This window comes from Carlito syrichta, unplaced genomic scaffold (assembly GCF_000164805.1).
Source record: "Carlito syrichta isolate Samal-C Ts95f unplaced genomic scaffold, Tarsius_syrichta-2.0.1 Scaffold277815, whole genome shotgun sequence".
In the NCBI taxonomy this organism is placed as follows: Eukaryota; Metazoa; Chordata; class Mammalia; order Primates; family Tarsiidae; genus Carlito; species Carlito syrichta.
The window spans coordinates 322102-339858 of record NW_007221911.1 but is presented as its reverse complement, the minus strand read 5'-3'; the positions used below and the strand labels follow the sequence as shown (position 1 = coordinate 339858).

At 41.0% G+C, this 17757-nt stretch overlaps 1 protein-coding gene across 2 annotated transcripts in view; it reads right to left on the bottom strand.

The window, feature by feature from the left end:
• Nucleotides 1-17757, bottom strand: part of ASTN1 (astrotactin 1) — a 318270-nt gene that overhangs the window by 85069 nt on the left and 215444 nt on the right. For both annotated transcript variants that reach the window (XM_008052472.2, XM_008052473.2), the window contains exons 12-15: nt 12664-12830; nt 8759-8953; nt 7200-7327; nt 364-468 (exon numbers count right to left, since the gene is read on the bottom strand). In XM_008052472.2, the coding sequence (XP_008050663.1) occupies nt 364-468; nt 7200-7327; nt 8759-8953; nt 12664-12830 (595 nt within the window). The remainder of the gene's footprint in view (nt 1-363; nt 469-7199; nt 7328-8758; nt 8954-12663; nt 12831-17757) is intronic.

Sequence of the window (17757 nt, the reverse complement as noted above, 5' to 3'; positions counted from 1 at the left end):
TCTCTAAATTATGCTCTTTGCATCTGTGATGTTTTAGTCTGTGAATATGTAAAGAGTCTGCTTTTGCATATCCTCTCCACATGCTGAGTGCAGAAAAATGGTATCTTTACTGGTTCCAGCTTCACCCTCTCCATCTCTTGTGTAATTAAGCTAGCACATGCAGTGTTATTTCTACACAGAAAAGGACCCTGTTCTGAACATCTACCCTCCAGGGTAAATCTGAATGAATGGGTCATGCATCTCATGCAGTAGCTACATTTTAGGCTGCATCTTCAACCTTGAGACCAAGGGCTCGTTCCCTTGGAAAGAAGTTCTATAATAAGCCCGAAAGAGTGGATCAGGATGGCCCATGGCAGCGCTCACCCTGGGAGACGGCCACTTGGTTGAGTTTGATGTGGTACATCACAGACCGGACCTTCCAGTGCTGCAGCACAGGGTATCCAGACACTTCGCTGAAGTTCACCATCCCTAGGGACAGAGGAGATGCAGACTAAGGTCTGAGATTGATTCACAAGTCCAAAATAAAAAAAAATGACTTTACTCAATGAAGTGAGGGGTTGTAATTGTAAGTGAATGATGAAGCATTATTTGATGAAGAGGATTTCTGGAATCATAGTAACAATTGCTATCATTTATTGAACACTTGCTCTGTGCCAGGCATTTTGCTAAGCACTTTGCATATAATTAAGCCATTTGCACCTTGTGGGATAGGTGTTATTATCTGAACTTTATAAATGAGAAAACTGAGGCTGCGAGAGGGCATTTATGTAAGGTCCCTAAGACACCGGGTTAACCTGAATGGAATTGCAGATACATCTGAGGCCAGGCTGAAGTTCTTCTTCATTTTACTATAATATCCCCACAACAAATTTATATTAAACTCTAGACTTACTGTAATACACCAGGTTTTTACTCTCTTTAATGACTGCAGTAATTGACTCAGCTCACGTACCTGATAACATTGATTTTTCTGTCTCATTTAACTGATTTGTGTTCAGTATTTAAGTTTTAATTACTCTGAGGCTGATAATGCATATTTCTTTTTTACCAGAAGGGACAGTGTCAGGATGACTAAATCATTAAGGGGCAGGGACAGCAGAATATTGAGCAACATCTATGTGCCAGGCATTGTGATAGGTACGCATGGTCCCCTTTTTACCAATGGAAAAACTGAGGTTCTGAGAAGCTAAGTTAGTTGGTCAAGGTCACTCTCAAATAACACATCCTTAGAGTCTCTTAGAGATGTTATTAATGGGCTGCTCTTTCTAGAGCACCTCGGAAAAAGAGTGTCACCTTGTTTGAATACTAGCCATTACTATAAATATAAAATGCTACAGAAACAAAATAATTAGGCCACAAGAAATTTTTTTAAAAATCACTCTGCTAAGTTTAATAAACCAATTTTAGCTTCATTTCTATTCCTAATGTTTGCTACGTGTATACTTTATAGAAATATATTTATACATATGTGCATATGTGTATGTATATGTTTGTGTATATATAAAACTACAAGGCAAATATGTAGTAAATATATGTTTGTGTGTATATATATAAAATATAGTGAGTGTATACACAGGTGTATGTACAAATATAGTGCCAGTATTACATATATAGTGATTTATCCTAACACTTTGACCCATACTTCCTTCAGGCTAAATCAAGTAATTTAATGCCTACACCGGATGAAGTGTAGGCAGGATTAACTAGCTACTTGTCAACTCTGATCAAATTAGTTAAGTGATTATTAAATTTCCATTTTTGTGTGACTCATCTGGGAATAATTATCAGTAAGACAAAAAAAAAGGGTCAGGAAGAGTAATCAGTGAATTAATTCTTTAAATTTTATCTCAGGCAATCAAAGATCAGTTACCTGAAACTGAGAGAAAGTTTTCAGTACTCTTCTTTTTTCAAATTCCTTCTTTTAGGGCTTTAAGCTGTGACGACCAACAGTCACACTACTACATACTTTGGTTTTTAACTCTTATGTTAACTTCAAAAGCATACAAATGAAACTCTAACTTTACAAGTTTGAGACTTTAATCAAATACCTTAAAGGTGCATTTCATTAGAACATAAGGTGTATATGATATGTAGAACCATTCAGTAGAATGTGCATTCTCTACTTATGCTTGCTCATTGGTTTTGCTGTTATTTCAAATAATCTATTATTTTAAAAAAGCAAATCCACAGATACAGTTTAGATATTTGTCTCCTCTATATCTCATGTTGAAATGTGATCCCTAGTGTTGGAGGTGGGACCTAGTGGGAGGTATCTGGGTCACAGAGGTGGATCCCTCATGAATGGCTTGGTGCCCTTCTCTTGAGCATGAGTGAGTTCTTGCTCTATTAGTTCACTGGAGAGTTGAGCTGGTTGTTTAAAAGCCTGACATCTCCCTCCTCGCTCTTGTTTCTGCTCTTTCCAAGTGAAGCATCTGTTCCCTTTCTGCTTTTCACCTCGATTTTAAGCTTCCTGAGGCCTAACCAGAAGCAGATGCCAGTTTCTTGCACAGGGTGTAGAACCATGAACCAAAAAGACATCTTTTCTTTATAAATTACTCTGCCTCAGATCGTCCTCTATAGAAAATGCAAACTGGACTAATATGCCCACTAAATAAAACAAATTCAAATTATTAGGAAAAACTTCCCTTTAGTTGAATTGTTTTCCAGTGAAAAAGAAATAAAGCAATCAGGAGAAATTCTCAGGCTGGCAATGTTGCTGCAGCTGGTAGTTTCAGAATGTTCATCACTTTTATACCCATAATTTTTGTTCTCACAACCCGAGTAATCTCTCTGGCTACCTGCCTGTCTCAGAAATCTTTTGGTTCCTAGATGCTTCATCTACAAAGTGAGAGATTTAGCTGAGATGATCTCTTGCTTCCTTTTCAATTCTGTGGTTCCCACCAGCTGCATGACTTTAGGCCAGGCAACTCATGTGTTTGTTTTTAATGTCTGAAAAGTGGGGAGCATTTAACATTCATTCGGTCTATTTTACAGGTAGATTGTGAGAACAAAATAAAATTGTGGACATAAAAGTGCTTTGAGAAAAAGAGAAAGAACCAGGCACACACTTGGCCTCCATCAAGTTATCATCATCATTATCCTTCTCTCTCCCATCACCTTTCACTATGTAAATGTTATAGTTCTTAATTGATGCCCTTGATATAAGTTTCTAAATTTTGGTACAGAACAACAGAGGGAAGAGAAAACAAAGGAACAAGCACAGATATTGGAGGGGAATGGTAGGAATGTACAGTGTCCCTCAAACCTGAACTCCATGACTAACCTGCTCAACAGTTCTACTGAATGCACTTATTCTTCACCATAGGCATTAGTTAAAAAGAAAGGGATATTTTAAAGTATATGTTTTCTACTTGAGTCGTATGCTATTTTCTCAGTGTGCCCTTGACATGCAGTCTGGTTTAGCTTTTTTTATTTTACTATTATTTAGGGTCACATTTCTGCTGAATGATTCCTTTTTTTCAAGCAAAATATCTCTGACCATGTTTTCTTGAGAAAGAACATTGTTTTTTCCCTACTTATGCTTGAGAAAAGAATGAACGGACCCTATGTGCAATCTTATTTATTTATTTATTTTAAAGATGTGGGGTACAATGTTCGTCATGCATGTACCCTTGTTGATGAGGTGTCCCCCACTCCCTCGGCAGATTCCCATGACTGCCAATCCTGCCCTGCCCTCCCCTGGCAGTTTCCCACTACTGCCAATCCTTTACAATCTTCTAAAAAAGAAAAGAAGAAAGAAAGACAGAAAGAATAAAAAGAAAGAGACAAAGAAAGAAAGGAAGAAGGAAAAAAAAGAAAGAAAACCAGCTTTCAATTTTTATTTTATATGAAATGTCAGGGAGCTATATATTGCCCCAAAGTTCTAAAACTGAGTCCATTCCCTATGGACAAATTTGAAAAAATTCCAAAAAGCTGAGAATTCTAAATTTTCACATAGTTAATGACCGCGGCACCCAACAGGCCTACGAATGTGGCCAGCAGTCTCCTCTTCCTCCTTAGTCAATCTCTGGACTCCCTTCTTATTTTTAACTGTAAGACTGAATATATTCATGGACAATGGCCAGACTGTACATCAATCTGCAACAACCATCTCAGGAAACTAACCCATTATCTACAGTAACCATCCAGTCTAGTATCTATAAATCAGACTTGTAGGAAGTGAGACCACTATTTCTAACAAACAGCCCAAGAAGCCAAACAATAACCCTATAACAATATGTACCAAGTAACCAGAACTTCATGAATAACTGGCAACTTCCCTAATTTTTGTTCCCACTTAGGTCCAACCAGAAAAAGTTAAAATATATTCCACTAACCAATCACATAGGATGTCTACTTCTAGTTAACCCACCTACAGCCTCCTCATCTGACAGCTTCCAGGCTGGGCATATTTGAAGACGTCCCCTTTTTTTCTATAAGGCTTTTCTACTCTTCTGCTTGCCTTTGAGTCCCTGTCAAAGCACAAGTGATGGTAGCTCTCATATGCTCTGGATTAATAGCCTTTGCCTGTTCTCATTTGGTCTTTATTTCCACACAACTTATAACACCAAAAAGGCCTATGGCGCTCAAAGTTCTTGACTGTTATTTTGATGAAGAGGGAAGTCATCAGGAAGACAAAACATGTAGATCAGTATTTTCCAGTGGGTTCTTCAAACTAATAATTCCGCAAGATGAAAATAGGTGTTATGTGTGAAAAAGGATCTCTAGTTACACAGATTTGGGAATTGCTGGCTTAAATTAAGTGAAAGGGATTTCTTTACTGCAGAGCTTCCTGGAAACTTTTCTATTGTTAAGGTATTATACGTTGCTGAGAGGAGGATACTATTTTCCAAATGTATTTGAAGATAGAACCCATTTACGAATGGAGCCCTGATTTTTCATATAAAAACAACAACCAGAAATGATTCTTGGAAATGCTGACACAGAAGATTCTGGAGATCACTTTAGCTCTAAAATCCTCTAAGCTTGTAGGTTTATGGGGATTATGACCTATAATAGTACACATGATATAAAATTAACTGTATAACTCTCAGGAAAGATATAATTAAAATGTTGCCAGAGCTATAGTTAATATCAAAGAAATTTGGTCAACCATCTCTTGAATTGATTGTCATGTTTATTCTGGGCTTTGAAACCAGCCCAATCTCTGCTTACATCTAAGGAAATACATATTCTTGGCCTAACTGGTATCATTCCTTATCCAAAATAGATTAAAAACAAAGGCTAGTCAGAAAAGTATCCAGGTCAAAAAGAACTTCCTCTATACTTTTAGGAATGTTAGACTCGAATGCAGGGCCATGAGAAATGAAAGTGTCCTATCTAGGCATCCTTCTATTACTTTCGCCTCTAATAAGCCAAATTAGAAGAAAGCCAAGGGCACAGGGAGAAAGATGTTTCTGTGTGGATGAAGACCAGGTTTGGGTCTTTTCCTTATTCCCAAAGATTTTCCTTATTCCCAAAGAGTCACGTGTTTCTCCAATATTTCTAACATCTATCCACCCACTACTCCCAAAAAGCTCTGGCAGCATCCAGAACCACTCTGAGTCTCTTCCTAGCCTGGTAGCTGAGGTAAAATCTCCCACCACAATAAGTTATAATGAGTGAGAGAGATGTCTTGTAGTTGGACTCTACCTAATTCGTATGTGCCACCTCACACCTTTACAAGGCATTTTACACCAAAAAGGGAAGCATGTCCAAGCAAAAGTGTGGAAACCAAGAAACTAGATCCCCTAATGCTAGAGATGTAGGTTTTAGGGAATATTTCCAGAGGCTACATTTTAATTTATTCAGTTGTGTGTGTGAGAGTGTGTGAGTGTGTGTGTAGTACTTCATAGGGCAAGTGATTTTGAAGAGATTTATTGTTGGTCCAGAATATATCTAATTGTTTGCCCTTTTGTTCTTTGTTTTCCTATGGGGAAAAACACAATTTAATGGTTTTCATACTATTTTCTTTCTTCTTTGGAATATTATATATTTAGCAAACTCAGATCTCACTATTGGCCATGAACTGTTCTAACCATTTTACAAACATTAATTTATGTTTTTCTCATATCAATCCTCTGAGGAAGATAGTATTATAACATTCATTTTGCAGATAGAAGAAACTAAGGCACTTGTCCACTTAACAGAGTAACTTGTCCAGATCCCACAGCCAGCGAGGGACTGAGCCCAGTGGTCAGGCTCCAGAGCCAAGACTGTTAATCATTAAGCCACATCACCTCAGACAGATCTATTTCTAATGGTGTCTAAACTTATGTTTTAACATAATTTGATAACTGGAAGAGGCCTACCCTTAGCTCAATCTGTTCTTTACAAAAGGAAGAAAAATGGTGAGAAAGTATAGACTAAGGAAGACAAAGAATGACTAAGAAGAGGGGTGATGGAAAAATAAACAGAACAAACAACGGAATTGAGCTATGTCTAGTATTTCAGAAAGTGATGCCAAGTTTCAGTTATCTGATTCTCATTAGTCCTAGGGACACCCTAAAGTTTTTTCTTTAGGAGATTCTAACTAGGCGTCTTCAGAGGCACAGAGAAGCATATTCTGAGTTTCTTGCCTCTTCTGATCAATCCATACCTTTGTTCCATGAGCCCAGAGGATGGATGCTACTGTTGTTCCAATAACACTGAGGGGCAGACATTATTATCCCCATCTGATGATTGGATCCCATGAGGCTCAGAGAGACTCTATTGTCTAATGTCACACAGCTAGAAAGTAGCAGGGATTCAACCTCAGGATCATGTGACAATGAAACTGTGTCCTTTTCTCTTTTTTCATACAGCTCCCTAAGTACTTGCTAGAAAACCCAACAGCAGGAATGATGGACATTTAGGAGAGAGTAGCAGTCTAGTGTCTCCCTCTGCCTCGGTGACCTGGTCACTTACTTTCATCCCAACAAGAACTCTAGCCACCTATTCTCTTATTTGTTCTCAAAGCATTTCTGTGAAACAAGAAAATATTGTTAGGACCATTTTGCAGGTGATTATAGGATAATATTGACAATTTTACTGACAAATAATCTTTACGAGTGTTCAGTTTATGACTGAGCTTTTATTGTGTATCAGGGTTATTGCTGGCTTAGAAACCAAAATAAGTGCGGTCCAGTCTTGGTTTCATGAAACCATGGGGATCTGCCAGTCTTTTTGCCAATTAAGTGAGGTCAGGAAGGCACACTCACCAGTCAGGAAGTCGGGGTCAGGGGTGGGCTCTGAGATCTCCTCCAGGCACTGATTCTCCAGGGGAACAGTGGCCACCACAAGACCATCTGGCAGTTGCTGGTCTAAGCCACGAGCAAAGTTGTTTTGCCTAGAAACAGGGCAGACCTTCATTTTTGAGTGTTCAGGTGAATCCACTCCATGGTAGGCAATCTATATTTCAACCCACAATGTAAAACTCTTGTGGACCAAAAAATTCCACTTACCCTGAACCCCATTCAATATACAGATCATGAATAAGAAGATGGGTTTGGAAGATAGGGTGGGAGCTAGGGGAGTTGAGAAGGAAACCAGCTGCAAAGGTCTCCATAAAGGGTAAAGAATGTTCTTCCCTTCCTCCCATCCTAGTCCCTGTTCCATGAATCCCTCTGACAAGAGCTGGACACACTCAATCTTATTTCTAGACTACAGTAAAGACTACAGCCACCACAAGATTAGTTATGACACCACACTTCTTGCCTTTAGCAAATCAATTCCCAGGCTATAAGGGGGAAATATTAGTAATGTCTCTTGCCTGTAACAGAAAAAACAACTGACTCCAAAAGCTGTCTTGAAAATGGCACTATCAGTTTGCTCATAGGAGTCTAGACCCAGGTTGCTATCAATTGCTAGTCCATATTATAATACTGACATCTTCCTCCTTATCCTCCTCCTCATTATCACCATCTCCTGGAAAGTAATTTCCCTTGGGTTCTGAGGAAGAAGTATTCAAATAATCCAAGGCAAAACAGGGACAAGTGTCAAGTGGAAAATCACCAAGAAATATTCTAAATCAATGGTTTTAAACATTTTGTTCTCAGGACTCATTTACACTCTTAAAAATAATTGAAGTTCCCAAGTGGCTTTATTATATTTATAAAATAAGACCCCAATTATACCTATGAATATTTACCATGCTAGAAATTAAAACATAAATTCTAAACATTTATTAATACATTAAAACAGTAAATCCATTTGACATAACATATTTTATGGAGAATAAAAGGAGTGCCCTTTTTTTTTTTTTACAAATTTTCAAAATATCTAACAACAAAAGATAACTAGGTTCTCACATCTGAATTCCATTTGTGGCACCAAATTGTCTGAGCTGAAGTATGAGAATAAAATCCAGCATTCCTGTAGTTTAAAAAGGTAAGACCTTGAATATGCCCTGTAAAGGGCTTCAGGTACTCTCCACATCCTTGGCTACTATTCTAGACTGATCCACACACTGACTCTCCCATTCACAGGGAAATGGAATCTGAGCGTTCTGGTATGGCTTCTATGTAAATCTTGCAGTTCTGCCCTGGCTAGGTCAAATCTCATTTAACACCTTACTGTTCACTCAGAAGAAGCACGGTTCCTAGATTCTGGAAGAAGGGACATAGACTTGGAGGAAACTGTGGGCAAAAACATAATCTACCCCTTTAGGCATATCATATTGACTTTGCTCCAAGACACAAAACTTTATCCGAGCATAAAGCTCTTCAGAGTAGACCCACCAACAGTCCTGAAGAACCAGTTCCATGCATGGTAGGTTCACCTGAATGTTCCTTTCAGCACCTGTCCAGCAGCTACTTCCTTGGACTGGTTGTTGTAACCAAAGAACATCTCCCCAAAGAGGGTCTGGTTCATGGGAAGCTCCCTGCTCTCCCCACAATCACCTCCCTCTGGACAGGTCTCCGTAATGAGCTGGCAAGAGTGTCCATCCACACCAAGTTTGTAGTCCTCGATGCACCTATCATGGTAGAAAATTCAAGATAAGAGTTTATTTTATTGATGAGCTATGCAGGAGAGTCAACTCCAAAGACTAGGAAGAAGTGCCCTAGAGAGGGTTGGTGGCCAAAGATGAGGAATATTCCAATTTGATTTTGATACCTTTATAACTCAGTTTCTTAAGCCTGTAAACTAAGGCTCCTTTTGTCATGGGATCAGATTAAATCCTTCACCTGTGTTTTGCAGAGAAGGCCTTTAGAACTTTGGAGTACTCTCACCTGTAATCATTACATGATTTCCCAAATAGACCAAGGTGAGAATCTCTGAAGTTAAGCTTGAGTTAACACATTTAATTCTAAGATATTCAAGAGACTTTCTCAAGAATCATCTATATGGTCAGACCCTGCATTTGTGTGGAGGGTAATTAGGCAGCAAAAGGAGTGACACTGTGCTAAAGAAATTAATAACTTTCTAATCTGGTCTTGTGATAAGCCAACTAAGAAATTAGAAAGATTTATCATCTCCAGACTGTGTTCCATTTGAATGTATCCAAACACAAGATCAACCCCTTTAAATTCCTCCTTCATTCAGAATAGCCTTTCTGAACTAAACAGACCCCAGGACACACAGTGTGAGTACAGGGTGCCTCATTAACCAACGATTGCCTTCTAGGCATCCTCCCCATCATGCTTGTTCATGAACTCTAAAGCAAAAGCAATACTAATGTTGGTAAATATGGGTCAGTGATCTGTAAGTCATTAATTGGAACTTATTTGTAGTTCTAGTGGGAAGACAATACATTTGCTAACTAAAGTAAGAACTCTTTCTTTCATTTTATTATTTCAATTTTTAAAAATATTTTGAGTCAGAGCCTCACTTTGTTGCTGAGGTTGGAGTGCAGTGGCATGATCACAGCTCACTGCAGCCTCAAACTCCTGGGCTTAGGTGATCCTCTCACCTCAGACTCCCCAAGTGCTGGGATTACAGGTGTGAGCCACTTTGCCTGGCCTAGAACTATTTCTTTGATAATGCTGTCATTAAAACAATTATTGATTTAATTTGGGTCTTTCTTTAAAAACAAACCTAATTTAGAATTTAAATATGCCCATAATATTAAAGTATATCATTTATTACTATTAATAGTAACTGGTATAACAAGATAAAGACCTCTGCCTACATATGGGAACAAATACCATAGTTTTAAATGGTGAGAAGTGATATTGTAGTAGCCATGGCTATTTAGGAAAAGGAGCCAGTGGATTCACCTCTCTGAGCTTCAGTTTCTAAAACTGCAAAAAGGTGGATGGGGGCGGTTCAGGGGGGAAGGTAGCTGCTTGCTTTGCTGGGTTGTTCAGAAGATTAAATGAGATACTGAATAAGAAGAATCTACCCAGCGCCTGATACATAGCTAGTGCTCCTGAAATGCTGCTGTTAGTAGTGGTAGCAGAAGTGCAAATGAGGTCCCAGCTTATGCTACTTCAACTGCTATTTTTTTTCCATTTACCACCTATATATTTGGGTGAACAGGTGTGATTTGAGCTTTTTAAGGGCACGGGATTTGTTCTTTATATAAGAACCTTAAATCAAAAACTTCTATGGCAGCTATATATAGTACCTTAAATAGCGCTACACACACACACACACACACACACACACACACACACACACAGTGTGTGTCTAATTCTTATTGAAATAGGGAAGAAACCCAGTCAGGGAGCTGCTGCACTAGTCCAGGAAACAGACGGGACTTGAGATCCACAGGATTCTACAGCACCAGCCTAAATCTGGGACAAGAGAGTCAAGTGGCTCCTTCCTTGAGTTATGAAACAGTGTTTCCGGGAAGAACTCTGAAGCCCGCTGGTCTCCTCTGGGTCTGCCCTGAAAATCTTGACAGCTTCTCTTTCCACACGGCCTCCTCAACCCCTCTCTCAGACATGTGTACCATTGTCAATTCCTCAGAGGGACAAGACCAGGTCCGGTATCTTGTTGTTTCTCTTATACCTAACACCTAACTAGGTTCTCTGAACAAAGTAGATGCTCAAATATATCTTTATTAAATAAACAGATGTCTGTACCTTTGGCTGAATTGACTGCTATTAATTGAAGTGGGTCAGTCCTAATGATAACATTACAGAGAACAATAAAATTTAGAGGAAGTTTCCACGTACGATATGAAATTTTACAAGAAACTCTATACAAAAATTGCTCAATTACAAGGAAATAAAATAAAATGAAACACAATAAAATAATATCGCAATTCCACTGAATAATCTTTTTATGATTATTCAGCAGGCCCTGGCTTTTATCAACAATCCAGCCTAGTTTTATTACTATAAACATTGATTTTCATTGCAAACTTATTAGACTGTGAGATCCTTGAGGGTAAGAACTATGTGTTATTTATCTTTGCAGCTCAGTGGCCTGTACAGTATGTGGCATCAAGTAAGTACTTTCCCTGACAGGAGGGAAGAGACAAGGGAGAGGGGCGGGAGGAAGGGGCAGAGAATAGGGGAGGGAAGGACAGACAAGCAAATTATGTGGGTGAAGAACAGGCTAAATCTTTGTTTACTTTATACATATAACATAAAAATATATTTAAATATAATTCCAGTCACTGTTGTAAATTTCAATGTTTGAAAGAACTGCAGAACTTTCTTTTTAAACATTTGCTTTATTGATACTCAGAGTTTCTAGCACATAGTGTTTTTTGTTATTCATACCTACGGCTATTTTTGCTTTTGTTTTTGTTTTTTGAGTTGGAGTCTTACTCCATCGCCCAGGCTGTAGCAGGGGCAGGCTCAAGGACACCTATCATTGATCTGCTGGGCTCTGGCGATCCTCCACCTCAGCCTTCCAAGTAGGCAAAACTACATGCGCGCTCTACCACATCCCGTTAATTTTTTTTTTTTAATTGTAGAGAGAAGTCTCACCATGCTGGTCTTGAACCTGTGGGTTCAGGCAATCCTCCTGCCTCGGCCTCCGCCTCCCAAAGTGGTGAAATAACAGGCTTGAGCCACTGTGCCCAGCCATGCACTGCAGAACTTTTAAAGACAAAGGGAAGGCCTGAATTCTAGTTCCAATCTTACCTCTTGTCCACTCCCCAGTCCTGAGTCAGTCACTTAACCTCACTGTGCATCAATTTTCTCAACTGTAAAATGGAGTAGCATACTGCCTAACTCGCTCTCTTACAGAGAACACATGAGATGAGGTATGTGAGAGAGCTGATCCACAGTCAGGGCTTTTTACCCAGAGGCAGGCACGGCTTTGCTCGAGGGGCTTGGCATTTGGGAGGCAGAATTTAGGTAAGTTTCTACATCTCCAGAGACCACTCCCACATTTTGATAATTGATTAATTTCACACAATCTTTCCCAAGTTTTCTCACATGGAACCCTTTTGTCACAAAATGCCTAATTAACATAACTCCAGAAAATACAACTTAGAAAATTCTGATTTAAGTAAGAACAATTTGTGTAAACCATGTAGTTAATATCCCTGTGCAGATAAATCTGTCAGTTTCCCCATTGACAAGGGTTGGACTAGACTTTCCCTGAAGTTCCTCTCAACCCAGACTTTAAGAGTGCTCCAACTCCAGTCCTAAAGGTTCTTTCCTCAGAGCCTAAGGGTTGGCCTAGGTTGACAATTCATGAACGTTTACTTTCCCAGGTTTAGCCCTGAAAGTCCTGCGGCCCGGGACAGAGGGTGCGAATGGCCTCAAAGGCAGCTGAACTCACCCGCAGAACATGAGGATGTTGTACAAGGCGGGGTCGTCTGGGAAGGGCGCCATCTGCTGGAGACACAGCTGCTCACAGCCTCCGTTGAAGCCATCGGAACAGTCCACCCCAATGTGGCGGTCATAGCACCCGGAGCTGTCCTTCATGGGGCTGAGTCCGGATGGGCACTGGCACGATCAGAAAGCATCCACACAGGTGGGTGAATCAGGAGACTGAGTTGTCTGGGAACCGAGTGTAACCACTGACACCGACTCTTAGTACTCATCCTGGAAACTGTTAACACTGGCACGCAATCCACGAATTTTCCACTGCACTGGGCTCCCTTTAAAAGCAAGTGACCTTTCTTGAAATCTTGCTTCTTCTTTCTGGGCACAGATCACACACATTTACATTAAAGCCGTTTCCTCCAAAACGGCTGGAGGGGAGCATTGTAGCAAGACAGAGTGAGGTGTGCTGGCCTCCCAGTTGGGCTTCTGGCTGGCAGGAGAGTGGGAGTGACAGGCCAGAATTAAAACGTATTAGCAGAGATTCTTTTGGGCTTGGGAAGGTGAGTGCTGCTGTTTGGACTTAGTATTAATAGGGCTTTTTAATGTCTAAAGCATTTTGTCAACACTGGCACCAAATGGTAGTGTTGGAAGGAATAAACTGAGCCAGGGCTTCTGGCCTGAAGGAGGAAGTGGACTTTCTCATGACCTTGGAGCAGGGTTTGACTGCTCTCCTAGTGGGCATAGCTGTATCATCACCTTCCTATGTCACAACTGCCCTTTGAAAGACATAGGGAAGAGTACCTGCTACAGGAGCATCCACAGGTGCAGAGCTTAGGGTTGGGCTGGACACTTCCTGTGTGAAATATTTAGCTTACTTACACAAACTTGCCCTCAATAAACACCCCAGGAATAACAGCAAAGAAGAAATCTGAGATGTCCAATCCTGGGCAAGACAGAGGGGCTTTAAGAACAACAGTAGCCCTTACCTGGCACCTATTATATACCAGGCAGTGGTCCCACTCACTCCCTAACACTTGCAGCACCTCTAGGAGGTAAGCAGTGTTATCAATTTCATTTTCCACATGAGGAAACTGAGGCATAAAGAGTGAGAGTATCACTTTCCTAAAGTCACACAGCTGTACATGGCGGGCCTACGCTGGAGCCTTGGTGAGTTGGCTATGGAGTCCATGACTTAGCTGCCCATCACCAGCTCCTGCCATGCTCAGTCTCACACACAGCGGCCATTGTTTACCACACACTTATGAGGAACCATGCTAAATACTTTAGGTATTTTATCTCACAATACTGTATTAGCCCTTCTGAGAGACCAGGTAACTATTAATATTGCCAACTAATTTATGAATTTCTCGCTGCACTGGGTTCTGTTGAAAAGCTGATGACTGTTTTTGGTTTTTGTTTTTGGCCATCCTGCTTCCTGAGCATTACAGCCAATCCTTTCTAAAAAGCTGGAAGGGGGTAAATAACTTGCCCGGGTCAAGCAGCAATAAAAGGGCAGAGCCGGTGTCTGTTCAGATGGAACTCCAATGCTGGGTTTCAAATGACTACACTAGACACACACCACCAACTAGGAAATGCAACCCTCCAGAATCAAAACCAAACAGAAGCAAACTTCCCAAACGCAGTGGAACACAGTGGGAAACAGTTCCCTGTCCCTGCTGCCTGGCTTGCTTTTTCTCTTAGCTGCCAAGCACTTGGCCCAGTAGCCCAGAGCTGCCGCAGGTGTGCTTCTGAAAACCCACCTCTCCTCTTTTCTGGCTTCCCAGTGGAAGATCACAGCAGGATATTCACTGTTTGCTAACACTAATTCTGCAATTTCCCAAACAAATGGCCCCCTGTGGGCCTGCCAAGCTCCCAACCTGGTTCATCCCCCACCTCACCCCCAAGAAGGCAGCTGGAGTGCTGGAAGGTGACAGTATTTAAAGAAGTTTCTGAGAGTTGCCCCGTGCTGTGCAAGCCCAGATGTTCCAGATGACAGTAAACAAGCAAACGAGGCAGCTGAGGATTGCACCTCACATTTTGTTAGCCCCTCCACCCATCAAATTTCTTGGCCACCCAGCTGTTAGGCCAGATGTGTTACCAGAAGGGAGCTGGCTTGAGCACCATGTGCTGCCCAGGCATGGGTGTGGGGATGGAAAAATGGAAAGCATGGAAGTCTGACTGGAATTCAATGGGTTTCACTGGCTTCCATGAGTTTTTTCTTTTTTTATCCTTTCTATAAAGCTCGCTAGAAGCCATGAGGCAGACAAAGTGGCCCTCCTGTTATTCCCACGTGATGTGGTTTCAACTTGAACCCGCTAACTCTCTGAGCCATCAGCCAGGACACCACATCTTCCCAACCACCTGCCTTTTTCAGAATGCTTCTTCAAGCATGATTTTTGATAAAGACTTCACCGAATGAAATACGAGCAGGCTTGTTCCAGACTCCAAAACCTGGCATACCCCCATCTTGCCTGGCCCTAATGTCTAGATGACCATTACCATTCCAAATTGAACCACCTGAAATTCATACTCTCTTAGGAGATTTGGAGAAAAGACAGAGTGAGCTGCCGTGTCCAAGTTGGGTTTTTTTTTTTTTAATCAGCAAAGCTAAAATAGTAATAACAGCTATCGGGAATTAAACAATTATTTGTGCAATACAATCTACATATATTACCTTCAGGCTCAACAGCACAGCACGTTTTCTTCCCCATTTCACAGATGAGCAAAATCAGATTCATAAAGACTAAGTAATTTGTCTAGGGTCATGGTCGTGAAAAATGGCATGATCAGATTTTGGGCCTAGATTGTCTGATTCCAAAGCTTGTGTGTGTGCCTTCCATTCTGCCATGCTGTCTTTCAAGTATGATCAAAACCCAAATTCCTTAGAATCCCTAAAGAAATAAAGTAACCATGCTAACAAGGTAAAGAAATCCTATAGACTTGTTGAGTGTATATTCTGGGGTCATTATGGATTTGTAGATTCAACCTAGTGTTCTCTCTCTCTCTCTCATTTTCTCTCTCTCTCTCTCTCTAACACACACACACCACAGACATGTGCACATACAAAACATTATTAATGTAATTATCTTAGGGCAAAGCACTATAAATTAATTGTCCAAAATGATGACCTTGAAGGCAAGACAGGATCCTCAATCACTGAAACAGGATCCTCAATCACTGAAAAAGATGCAATTATCTCTTTTGCACTTGGGCTGAAGTTCAGAATAAATTTTTTTTTTAAGATTTTCCAGAAAAAAATATGCTGAAACCAAAAATAGAGTTTTCATCTTAACCCTTGGGAACTAGAACAACCATTCTCCAAGGAGTTCATCAATGGATTTTCCCATGGTATAAATTTGTTTTAGTTTTTGCCTGAATTTTCCTCTAGCCATTATATTACCATTCTGAATTCTCTCCAAATCTGTATCTAAATACAAAGAAACTACAATTTCCAAACCACGCCCCTCTTCCTAGGAGTATTTGCAGCCAGATCCCAGTTGTAAGGAAGTAATCCTGCTTCCAGGATAAGCTAGTGTTCTCTGTTTGCAAGGGCTGAGGGCTGGATGCTTCTTCCTCCTGGTTACGGGCAATTCCTCCACTCATCCTCAAAAGAGAACTGTTTGCTCAGGAGAGAGCCCCAAGATCAAATATTAACCCCTCTTTGCATAGGTTCTCCTCAGTAGTCCCAGGGACTTGATAAACTACAGGCTAAGTTACTCCATTCATTATGGCAACAACCCTGCCCCAGCAAGAGGGTCTAATAAATGAGTTCATATTTCAGTGACCCCTAAAATACACAAGGTTAATCATCTTCCATGAGATGTTCATGGCTTCTTGACTCAGGATTGGTCTAAGGCATAATTTGCTAATGAGATTAAAATGATTTTTCCTATTCAACTCCTTTTCCTTGTCATCTTTCTCCTCTTTTTCTACCACTGATTTTTGTTGATTAATTACTTTGGAGGTCAGTCAAATCTCACCAAGACTGAGACATACACACCTCAGTTCCAGACTGTCCTGTTGGCAGGCGAATATGAGTGATGGACACAAGAGCCTATTCAGGACCCCTGGGAGAAGAGGGATATGCTCCTTCAGCGGAGCCTACCTCACCCTACCTGGGTGATTGATGAGACGTGCAACTGTAATTCCTGCTCGAAATAGGTTCTGGTCTACTAGATGGCAAGCTTATTCCTTTCACAAAGAATGATTTCCAAACTTTTTGATGGGTCTGACATGCAGACCCAAGCCACGCAGGACTTCTCTCCAGGGGAAAAGCTTGATGGAGTTAAATGTGTATGTTAGGCCGTGAGAGCTTCCTGCCCCCATTTCTCTGGAAGCCCTCAAGGCATATGCTACTGCTTACTGTCCTACAGAGAGAACGAGAGATGGTCATCTGTAATGGTCTCCACACATCCGTGCTCCAGTAGGGTGAAATGACACATTTCATGGGAAACCAGTGTGGACGGCATGTGGAGGGAAGGGCGGCAGGGTAGCTGGGTAATTCAAAGCTCATTAGAGCATAATGCTCCTGCAAGGAAGGCTGTGTGTTCAATACACAAGAAAGCTGGTAGCCGATCTCTCCTCCTTCCATGGCACAGCCTGCTCAGCTAAGGACACTCAGACATCTGACAAATCTAAGGCATTTTACCCACTTTCAGGATGAGTGTGAAGAGAAAGAAAGAGCATGAGAACATGGGCTTTTATATATCTCACACTGGAAACTGTCTTCAAAAATTCAAAAAAAATTGTATGTTAAACCTCAATAGGTAGGTTTTATGAGAATGAAGATGCCCTGGTTAGAGCTCAGAGCCAGGAGGCTGGAGTCCCACCTGCCAAGTCTGCTCTGATCCCTACGGCCAGCCTCATCGAAGTTCCCCCCAACGATGTCCATGGCATAATCTTAGAAACCTTGGAACATGTCACCTTACATGGCTAAAGGGACTTTGCAGATGTGATTAAGTTAAGAACCTTGAAATGGGGAGATTATCCTGGATTATCTGGATGGGCCCAGTGTATTCACAAGACTCCTTAAAAGGGAAAGAGGAAGGCAGAATTGGCGAGAGAGAGAGAGGGGGGGGGGGGGGGGGGGGGGGGGGGGGGGGGGGGG